Source organism: Dipodomys spectabilis, unplaced genomic scaffold, assembly GCF_019054845.1.
Source record: "Dipodomys spectabilis isolate Male_0828 unplaced genomic scaffold, ASM1905484v1 ptg000018l, whole genome shotgun sequence".
In the NCBI taxonomy this organism is placed as follows: Eukaryota; Metazoa; Chordata; class Mammalia; order Rodentia; family Heteromyidae; genus Dipodomys; species Dipodomys spectabilis.
The window spans coordinates 21,724,684-21,735,884 of NW_024870695.1; the positions used below are offsets into that span (position 1 = coordinate 21,724,684).

At 46.8% G+C, this 11,201-nt stretch overlaps 1 protein-coding gene and 1 long non-coding RNA gene across 3 annotated transcripts; one reads left to right on the plus strand and one right to left on the minus strand.

The window, feature by feature from the left end:
• Positions 1-527: 527 nt before the first annotated feature.
• On the minus strand, positions 528-7,773 carry Mrps23 (mitochondrial ribosomal protein S23). Of its 2 annotated transcripts, none has more exons than XM_042673644.1 (5): positions 7,682-7,773; positions 6,754-6,924; positions 3,468-3,545; positions 3,055-3,181; positions 528-1,233 (listed from the first exon to the last, which is right to left on the minus strand). In XM_042673644.1, exons 1-5 carry the CDS (start codon positions 7,723-7,725, stop codon positions 1,123-1,125), a joined length of 531 nt encoding a protein of 176 aa, XP_042529578.1. In that variant the 5' UTR covers positions 7,726-7,773; the 3' UTR covers positions 528-1,122. The 2 variants fall into 2 exon arrangements, with proteins under 2 accessions (XP_042529578.1, XP_042529579.1); XM_042673645.1 differs by having other exon boundaries at positions 6,754-6,928; positions 7,686-7,740.
• Positions 7,774-7,920: 147 nt separating this feature from the next.
• Positions 7,921-10,419, plus strand: LOC122100814. The gene is made up of 3 exons (XR_006146263.1): positions 7,921-7,997; positions 9,748-9,904; positions 10,345-10,419. It is a non-coding gene; the product is annotated as an uncharacterized LOC122100814 (long non-coding RNA).
• The last annotated feature ends 782 nt before the right edge of the window (positions 10,420-11,201 follow it).

Consider the following 11,201-nt stretch of genomic DNA (forward strand, 5'->3'; position numbering starts at 1 on the left):
GACCCATGACCGACAAAAAATAAATAAATAAAATAAAATACAGTATTTCTGAAGTAGTTTACTACTAGGTGATAAAAATTACTGGTTTAATTACAAATGCAAGAGTTACAAACATGGGGCACTGGTGGCTCATGCCTGTAATCCTAGCTACTCAGGTGGCTGAGATCTGAGGATCCAGTTTGAAGCTAGCCCAGGCAGGAAATCTCTTATCTCTAATTAACCACCAGAAAGCTGGAAGTGGAACTGTGGCTCAAAGTGGTAGAGTACTAGTCTTGAGCAAAAAGAGCTCAAAGGACAGCACCCAGGCCCTGAGTTCAAGCCCCACAACCAAAACAACAACAAAAAGTTACAATCATAGAAGAATATTTCACTTCCTTAGTAAAACAGGTAAAAGAGGGTGAAACAGTTGGTTAGAACTGTTAGCACAACTCAATCCCAGGGGTAGTGGAGAACACCATCTGAATCAGCTGACCTCATCCTACCACCAAGCAGGTCCGGTGACCAACAGAAACCATTCAGTCTTTAGCTGGGTATAATCATTCATCCATTTATTCTTTCAGCAAGTATTTACTGAGCATCCTACCTGCTGCAGGTCTATGCCAATTATCACCAACACACTCCATTCGGGAGGTAAAAGTTACTTTTGGTCTTTGCCTCTCACCACTGATGGGTCCTGGCTCTGAATGCAAAACACAAGTCAAACTCAGCCTCTCACACACCATGTGTGCAGGCAAAAGTCAGAAGGACCCAGTAAGATTCATACCAGCCCAGATGTAGCCAGCCCACAGGCTGACAGACACATCTGAGCACACCACATCAGGAAGAGGCTCATCAAATAATCTTTATAAAGGCTTCTTCGTGTTATTTACAATTTCAAATTTACAATTTACTTTATAAGCAGCTAGGGAATCTTTTATTTAGTAATGTCCTAAAGTAAAAGTTCACAAAACTGCTTCTTTCCAACCATGATATGGAGTTTTCTGCCAACCCAGAAATGGGAAGAGAAGGCAAACATATGCCTTAGAGATCAAGAAGTATTTACACAGTTCCACTATTAAAAATAGCTCAGCATTCATCCAGCGGGCACTGTGTGGCTGTCAGTATGCATGGTACGCACACCCTTCAAGAAGGAGAGAGACCTTTCAGCTGCTCTTCGGGGGTCTCCAAATGCTGGTCTGGAACTTCTTTCTGAGGCTGGTTCCCTTCCAACCCAGTCTGGGGTCTGACATTTACCTGTTGAGATTTCCAGAAAAAAAGTGACTACCTTTTGCTGCTTAAAACATCAGATAGGTTATACAGTTACTACCATTTTCATTCAACTGACTGGAGCTATAGCAGTCAGCACATTTTGTCACTGAGTGAGAAATTTAGCACTAATACTTCAAGTCAAATTCTATGAGCCAGACAACAGTAGCTCATACCTGTAATCCTAGCTACTCTGGAGAGGCTAACATCTGAGGAGTGTGCTTCAAAGCAAGCCCAGGCAGAGAAGTCCTCAAGACTCCCTCTCTGCATATACACACAAAAAATTCTATTAAAAACAAATTTCAGGAGCACCAATGATAACTCACTTCATTCTAAATAGCAATCATGGGGCTGGGAAGGTGGCTCAGTGGTAGAGTGCTTGCCTTGCATGCATGAGGCTCTGGGTTCGATCCCTCAGCACTACATAAGCAGAAAAAGCCGGAAGTGGCGCTATGGCTCAAGTGGTACAGTACTAGCCTTGAGCTGAAGAGCTCAGGGTCAGTGCCCAGGCCCAGAGTTAAGGCCCCACAACCGACAAAATAAATAAATAAATAGCAATCATTACCAGAAAATTCCAGTATATTCAATCTAACAGTATTTGATCTGGTGTTTACATATATGAGCCAATGTCCTGATTTTTTAAAAAAGCAACAATACTAGCTGGGCACCAGTGACTCATGCTTGTAATCCTAGCTACTCAGGAGCCGAGATCTGAGGTCTGCAGTTTAAAGCCAGCTTGGGCAAGAAAATCTGTGAGATTCTTATCTCCACTAAATTTCCAAAACAGCTAGAAGTGGAGCTATGGCTCAAGTGGGAGAGTGCTGGCCTTGAGCAAAAGAAGCTCAGGACCAGTATGTAGGCCCTAAGTTCAAGCCCTAGGAATGGCACTTAAATAAGGTTTATTTTTGGGGGGTGGGAGAAGGTTGTAGTTCTAAGGATCAAATCCAGGGCCTCTTTGGCAAGGTGCGGAGGAAAGACGAATGAGAGTGATGGAAGGGGTAAGCTGAACAAGGTACCGTCTGAACAAGGTACACTGTGCATGTGTCCACATGTGTGTGGGTATACGTATGTGTGTGTCTGTATGTGTATATAGTATGCCAAATAAAGACCCTTGTACAACTGATACTAATAAAAACATAACTTAGCCGGGCGCCAGTGGCTCACACCTATAATCCTAGCTTCTCAAGAGGCTGAGGCCTGAGGATCGTAGTTCAAAGCCAACCTGGGCAAGAAAGTCTTTCAGACTCTTATCTCTACTTAACCACCAGAAAACCGGAAGTGGTGCTGTGGCTCAACTGGTAGAGTGTTCATCTTGAGTTGAAGAGCTGAGGGATAGCACCTAGGCCCAGAGCTCAAGCACCATGACCAACAACAACAACAATGTGTGTGTGTGTGTGCGCGCGCGCGTGCGCGCGCGTGTGTGTGTGTGTGTGTGTGTGTGTGTGTGTGTGTACGGGGCTGAGAAGGTGGCTCAGTGGTACAGTGCTTGCCTTGCACACATGAGGCCCTGGGTTTGATTCCTCAGTACCACATAAGCAGAAAAAGCCAGAAGTGGCGGTGTGGCTCAAGTGGTACACAGCACAAGCCTTGAGCTGGAGAGCTCAGGGACAGCGCCCAGGCCCAGAGTGCAGACCTCAAAACCGACAAAATATATATATTTTTTTTTTCACACACACACACATACATATATATTTTTAAAAATTTTAGTGTAATAATAAGGAAAAAAATCACATTACATGCCAGGCAAGTGCTCTTCACTAATCTATATCCCTAGCCAGGCAATGACAATTTTAACAATAAGGTACTCACAGTCCTTGCTTCTCCTATTCGTCTTAAAATGATACCTTCTGCCAATAAAGCCTTCCCTGCTTCCACAAATAACTTCTCTTCATCTGTTTCTCCAAGATTCTGCAATTCAAAATACTTCTCCACAAATCTGGAAACCCAAGCAGACTCATCTTAGACCTGTATGTTAGCGCTGTCAAGACACGGTGATGTAAGTTGGGGACTAGCTCAAGTGGTAGAGTGCCTGTGTGGATACAATGCCCCAGAATCAAACTCCAGTACAACAAAACTGACATGTTATTGTTACATAGCATCAAGCGTTCCCTCAATATTATCTTCCTACAGGAACATCTTTTTCTAAAGTGTACTCGAAAACTTCTCAAACTGATAATTAATTCTTGAAGATAGGGGAAATAACTCAGGACTTCATGACTTACCGTTGACAGGTAGACTTGAAGTTAGGATTGAACAGATCAAAAGCTTTTGGACCAGATCCATAGGTAGAATAAAATTTCCTAGAAAATATAAAAAGTAAAACATCAATCTCCAATAATAGTAAACATGTAGAAATGCCTGTGGGATTTGCCTGGGTTGGCTTCAAAAGCCTCAGATCTCAACCTCCTGAGCTGCAAGGATTATAGGCATTAGCCACCAATGCATGTGTAGCATAATCACACTGTGCATCACCTCTATCTAGTTCCAAAAGAACTCCATTAAGTAGTCAGTTCTCACCTTCCAGCTTCCCTTTTGAACTTAAGAGATTAAGAGACCATATCAAACCAATGCATGTACACTGTTTCCAGTTGTTTGCTACCCTAGGCAATGCTGCAAGGATTACCTGCACCCAGATGTCCCAGTGTACTCTGCAAGTACATGAGGCAAAAGCTCAAAGAAATGATTATGGGATCAAAGCATGCATTTATTTACTTGGAAAGAAGCCTTCTAAATTACTAAAACAGTGGTATCAATTTATACTCACATTAGTAATGTGTGAGTACCAAGTTTACTATATCCTGACCAAACTGTATATTCCAACTCTTTTATCATTGCCAATTTGATAAGTGAAATATTATAATTAATTGTACTTTCAAATTGATTTTTCTTTAATGAAAGAGACTGGCCATCTTTACACATTGCAAAGAAAACTGAATTTCCTTACTGCATGTCCTTTCTACATTCTTTGCCCATTTTTCTATTTGGCAGTTGCTATGGACTGAATGTTTGTGTCCCCTGAAATTCTTACATTGAAATTCTAATCCCCAAGGGAATAGAATTCAGGGATGAAACCCTTGGGAAATTATTAGGCCATAAAATAGTGCACTGAGAAATGAGACAGAGGCTTGCTTTCTTTCTTTGCTCTTCTCCATGTGAGAACATAGCAAAACAGCCCTCTTCCAAATCAGGAAGAAAGCTCTCTCCAGAACTTACCTTGCTTATACCCTGACCTCATATTTTCCAGCCTCCAAAGTTATGACAAGTAAATTTTTGTTTATAAACCATCCAGTCTGTTGAATTATAGAAACCCAAACTAAGTGATTAGTTGCTTATCAATTTATAAGCAAATATTGTAGTTATGTAAATAGGAAATCAGTTGTTTGTCAAATATGCTACAAACCTTTTTTTAAAAAAAAATTTGGGGGGCTGGGAAGGTGGCTCAGTGGTAGATACTTGCCTTGCATGCATGAGGCCCTGGGTTCAATTCCTCAGCACCACATAACCAGAAAAAAAAAATTTGGGTTGCCTTTTGTACTGTTTTGTGCAGAAATTTTTAACATTTTCTTTCATGGCTTCTGGGGTTTATAAACCTTTAACACATTATTTTTTTCTTTTTTTGTCAGTCGTGGGGCCTGAACTCTGGGCCTGGATGCTATCCCTCAGCTCTTCAGCTCAAGGCTAGTGCTCTACCACTTGAGCCATAGTATCACTCTGGCTTTATGTGGTGCTGAGGAATCGAACCCAGGGTCTCATGCATGCAAGGCAAGCACTCAACCACTGAGCCACCTTCCTCTCTCTTTTTTTTGTCTTCCAATATTGCTGTTTCACTTTTTACATTTAGTTCTTGACACCACTGGAATTTATTTTGCTATTAAATTCTTGAAACTATGAAAACCACCATGTTAGATAAGGGGGGGGAGTGGGGGAAGGTACAAAGATAAAATTAAAGGTTTAACTAATTATGTACTGACATTAAGAGAGAGACAGAGAGAATGCGCAGCAGCAAAACACTTCACCTTCTCCAGAGACCACTTCCAGTGCTATCCATTGAAGGATGGATGAGGATAATGTAAATGAAGAACAAAAGCATCCTAATCAAGTTCATGCAATGGATCTGAGCAAAAGAAGGTACTTAAAAATCTCTACTGGGCCAGGTGCTGGTGGCTCACGCCTATAATCCTAGCTACTCAGGAGGCTGAGATCTGAGGATCACTGTTCAAAACCAGCCAGAGCAGGAAAAGTCCATGAGACTCTTATCTCCAATAAACCACCAGTAAACTAGAAGTGGTGCTGTGGCTCAAGTGGTAGAGTACTAGCCTTGAGCTGAAGAGTTGAGCTGAGGGACAGCGTCCAGGCCCAGAGTTCAAGACCGACGACCTACAAAAAAACTCTACTGGGGAAAAACAAAGGAGGGGTAATAATGCTCAAGAGGAAATGTACTCATTACCTTACTCATATAACTGTAACCCCTTTGTACAATATCTTTATAATAAAATATATATGTATATATGTGTGTGTATATATATATATACACATATATATGTATATATATGTGTATATATATATATATTTATATATATAATCTCGAATTTCCCCCAAAGATCCCATATTCATCTCTAAAAGATCCACAAAGAGCAAGAACATACTTGTTCGTCTACCTTGAGAAAGTACTATGGAGAAAAAGGGGAGAGAGAAGAGTTGGGCACCACTGGTCCATGCCCATAATCCTAGCTAATCAAGAGGCTGAAATCTGAAATCTGAAGACCAAAATTTGAAGCCAGCCCAAGCAGGAAAATCTGTGAAATTTTTTTTTTTTTTTGGGTCGGGTCATGTGGCCTGAACTCTGGGCCTGGGCGCTGTCCCTCAGTTCTTCAGCTCAAGGCTAGCGTTCTACCACTTGAGCCACAGTGCCACTTCCGGCTTTTTTCTTTTTGCTTATGTGGTGCAGAGGAATTGAACCCAGGGCCTCATGCATGCAAGGCAAGTGCTCTACCACTGAGCCACCTTTCCAGCCCCAAATCTGTGAAATCTTTTATCTCCAATTACACACACACACACACACACACACAGAGTCAGAAGTGGAGCTCTGATTCAAGTGGTAGACTATGCCAGCCTTGAGCCAAAAAGCTCAGGAACAGCACCCAGGTCCTGAGTTCAAGCCCCTGGACCAGCACCAAAAAAAAAAAAAAAAAAAAAAGGCGAAGGAGACGACCTTACTCGTACTGTTCGAGTAAAGCCATGAGATATTGTTAGCCAACGGTTAACACAGTGCTCAGGAAACAGATGTTTATAACTTCAATGATGGATCAGCTACTGGACACCAAAGTCCACTTCGAGAACTTTTTCCCTCCCAGGGTAAAGGGGGCTGAGATGCTACGTTCTGACTTGACATACAAGACCGGCTCCGTGCCCCTGGCTCGACTGGTTATTTGTTACCAACTGGCTACAAGAGCCCTTCCTTTCTGGCGTTCTGTCGCGTCCCGATCGCTACGGGGACTGCGCACTCACGCTCTGATCCGATCCTCGTGGTAAAAGATGTCCTGAATGGAAGCTTTGGCTTTGCCATAACGCAAGCGAGGCCTGTGGAACACCGGCTCCTTCAGCGGCGGAAAGGCCTTGTAGACGTCGTACCACAGGGGCTTCTCCTTCAACACCGACGCCCGGAGCAGGTCCCGGGTCCTGAGACAGAATCAAGGTCAGTCGGTGCCAAGCCCCTGGATCAGCCTGGCAGAGCCTGGAACAGCCAAGTCACTACGTAGCATGGAGGAGGAGAGGAGGAGGAGAGGAGAGGAGAGGAGAGGAGGAGGAGAGGAGGAGGAGGGGGAGGAGGGGGAGGAGGGGGAGGAGGGGGGAAGAGGGGGAGGAGGAGAGAAAGAGGAGGAGGAGGAGAGGAGGAGGAGGAGAGAAAGAGGAGGAGGAGGAGAGGAGGAGGAGGAGGAGGAGGGGGGAAGGAGGAGGACGAGGAGGGGGAGGGGGGAGGGGAGGGGGGGAGGAGGAGGAGCCGTTCCCACCCCCACGGAAGACATAGCCGCCCCCCGGCGCCCCACCGGGCCACACCCCACACGCGTCCCAACCCCGTCCACCCCGTCCCATCGCCGAAAGCGCAAAGGACGGCCCTTCCCTAGAGAGGAGGCCGATCAGCCTCGCCGTCCCTTCCTCCTCGGTAGACCTCCACGGTGGGTGAGCTCGGGAGCCGCCGCCCGGGGGAGCCGCCGCCGCCCGGGGGAGCCGCCGCCGCCCGGGGGAGCCGCCGCCGCCCGGGGGAGCCGCCGCCCGGGGGAGCCGCCGCCGCCCGGGGGAGCCGCCGCCCGGGGGAGCCGCCGCCGCCCGGGGGAGCCGCCGCCGCCCGGGGGAGCCGCCGCCCGGGGGAGCCGCCGCCGCCCGGGGGAGCCGCCGCCGCCCGGGGGAGCGCCCACCCCCAGCCCGGAGCACGCACCTCGTGAAAACACTGCCCACAGTTTCCAGGCGGCTCCCCGCCATGGTGCCACTTCCAGGGACACAAGTCCGACCGCAACCGGAACCGGAAGCGCTCATAAGGCCAGGGGATCTAAGTTGCTGGCCGAGCCCAGGATCGCATGTGACGTCTCAGCCCCAGCCAGAGAGCGGAGCCAGACAGAAGCAAACGATGGGCGAACCCGGCGCTCCGAGGGGCTGTTCGCCAGCTTCAGACAGGAGCACTCGATTGCAGAGCTGAAAGGAAAGGAGCCAAAGTCAAGCAAGAAGTAATAAATGATGGACCTGGAGAGGAGCACGTATGGTTTTTTTTGTTTGTTTGTTTGTTTGTTTGGCTTTACCCTTTCTGGCATTGTGAAGCCAGATCCTCTCCAGCAGGTCAGGCCGTACAGAGGAAATATGATAGGAGAGTGAATGGAAAACCAGGGAATAATAAAGGCCGAGATCTGAGCCCTAGGGCTTTTTATGCTCAAGGCTAGCACTTTACCGCTTGTGTCCTAGCTCCACCTCCGGCTTTTTGCTGGTCAATTGGAGATAAGAGTCTCATGGACTTTCCTGCCCAGGCTGGCTTTGAACCATGATCCTTAGATCTCAGCCTCCTGAGTAGCAACAGTTACCATTGTGAGCCACCAGTATCCGGTTCCAAACCTAAATCGTGACCAGTGGGAGATTATGCAGGAGGAAACTGAGGCCCAGGAAGGGACATCACTTAACCAGGTCTTGCTCACCCCCAGGCCTGATTCCTCCACTTGTCTTTTAGCACTCACCACCTAAGCCCCTTGTCCCCAGAGAGCCATCTGCATCCACACTCATAAAGATGTTGTTTGCAACTGGTGTTCCCTCCCCTCGAAGCAAGCAGAACCAACCTGCCGCAGCTAAGCTTGAAAACGAGTGTCCTGAGCAAGCAGATTAGATAAGGAAACTTGGTCTGGGGGAATTAAGCTCTTAGTGATAAACTGTAAAAAAATAAATAAATAAAGGGCCAGGGTTGTACGTGAATGACCACACTCTAGGGGAAGCAACCCATAAAAATCAAAACAGCTAGGTTCCTGTGGCTCATGCCTTTAATCCTAGCTAATCAGGAGGCTGAGATCTGAGGGTCACAGTTTGAAGCCAGCCTGGGCAGGAAAGTCCATGAGTCTCTTTATCTCCAATAAACTAGTAAAAACAAGAAGTGGAGCTGTGGCTCAAGTGGTAGCGTGCTATTCTGGAGCAAAAAAAGTTCAGGAACAGCACCCAGGCCTTGCATTCAAGCCCCAGGACAGGGACACACACAGACACATAAAGAATAATTTCATCATGGTATTTGTTCATGAATCATCATCCTGCCACTGTTGTGTTGTACGAGGAAGAGAAAATTATCAAATGGAAAGTGGCTGGAAATGTGGCTCATGCCTTCTATGGAATTCTGTGTAGCTATTAAAATAAACTAGGACTGGAGGCCTGGCTCAAGGGGTAGAGCACCTGCCTATCAAGCCCTAGGTCCTGGGTTCCTGGTAGAGAGAATGGAGAATATCTTTCTTCCTTTCTTTATGTCTCAGTCATTTGCCAGGTAAAGAGTTCATATTCAGGGCTGGGAAGGTGGCTCAGTGGTAGAGCGCTTGCCTTGCATGCATGAGGCCTTGGGTTCGATTCCTCAGCACCACATAAGCAGAAAAAATAAAAAAGCTGGAAGTGGCGCTGTGGCTCAAGTGGTAGAGCATTAGCCTTGAGCTGAAGAGGTGAGGGACAGCGCCCAGGCCCAGAGTTCAGGCCCCACGACCGGACCCAAAAATATAAAAAATAAAAGCGTTCATATTCAGGGGCTGGGAAGGTAACTCAGTGGTAGAGTGCTTGCCTTGAATGCATAAGGCCCTGGGTTCGATTCCTGAGCACCACAAAAGCCAGAAATAGCTCTGTGGCTCAAGTGGAAGAGTGCTAGCCTTGAGCTGAAGAGCTCAGGGATAGCACCCAGGCCCAGAGTTCAAGATCCACAACTGACAAAAAAAAAAAGAGTTCGTACTCATAAGTGAACTTCATAATACAATGAATGTTTTGAATCACATACAGGTCTCTTCGGATTCTATTGTCTTTGTCAACAGAGCAGAAAAGAGCCAGCAGTTATCCTCAAATCCTCCCACTCTAAAGGGAGTGTCAAGCACCATTGTGTTAACTTTCTGAAGCCACAACCTCCTGGGTAGCTGCGATCCTCATTACACAAAAGAAGGTAAAGCCTCAGGAGGTTAAGTATCTCCTCTGACAGGCAACTAATAGAGCCAGGATCCAGCCCAGCCTGGGCTGCTGCCAGAGCCCCATAGGACTACCTAACCTACCTAGTGCTAGGGACTGGAGGGCTAAGGGAGAAAACTGTTCCCAGAGGCAGGGAGTGTGGTGACGTTTGAGCCAGGGCAGAAGTGAAAGCTGGACTTCACGGCTGCCTCAGGGCCCTCTGGAATGAGACGGGAGAGTGCTCACAGCACAGGCCCCTGGGCCAGCTGTTGGAGGCTCTGGGCTCCTAGTCCCAGGGAGGTCTACAAGACTTCTCTGGGGAGAGCAAACACATTCCTAGCTAAATATAGCCTAACCACACCTCAATAACTTTCTAATTCTGTCTAAGCCAGAGCTATCTGCCATCTTATACACACACACCCCCTTCTCTCCCACCAGGGCCTGCTTCCTGAACCAGCTCAGTTTCAGCTGCCGAAGAATTAAGAAAGGAGCCAAATGCTGATGACTCACACCTGTAATCCTACCTACTCAGGAGGCTAAGTTCTAAGGACCCAAGTTCAAAGCCAGCTCAGGCAAGAAAAGTCTGTGAGATGCATAACCAATTAACCACAAAATGCCAGAAGTGGAGCTGTGGGTCAACTAGTAGAGAGCTAGCTTTGAGCAAAAAAGGTCAGAGACAGGGCCCAGACCCTGAGTTCAAGCCTCAAGATTTCCCTACCCCCTCCCCCCCAAAAAAAGAAAGCTCAGGGAGGAAAGCCAGAGACCTAATACCTCCTTGGGGGAGACATTTCAAGACAAGACTTTTTTCTATATCACCTTGAAGTGGTCCCTTTCTCTTTCTGAGCCTTTGAAATTTCCCTGTCCAGAATCACAGTAATGCCGTTGCCGTTGACAGCCAGAATGCTGGTAGATAATGTGAAGAGATTTTAGGACCGTGGGAGTATGACTGATCAGAAACATTGTGAACCTACAACAGAAGTTCACTCACATAATCATGACAAAGGAGAAGGTTGTGGTGCTATTGGGAACAGAATGAAGGGACATTTGAGGCATCCTGGGGTGGGACTCTAGCCTCTCAAAGCTGAAGGAGGCGGGCACCTAGTGAGTGCTGGCAGATGCCAGCATCACTGTTGCCATCCTGAGCCATGGATGGCCACCTGCGAGTACGGCCCTTTGATGATAGTTCATCAGTTACTTTATTGTTTTATTTTCTTCAGAACAGATCTGCTCTTTCCAGAAGCACTGGAGCACTTAACCTGACTCAATGCTGAGTCCTATAGACAGCAACCATTCAG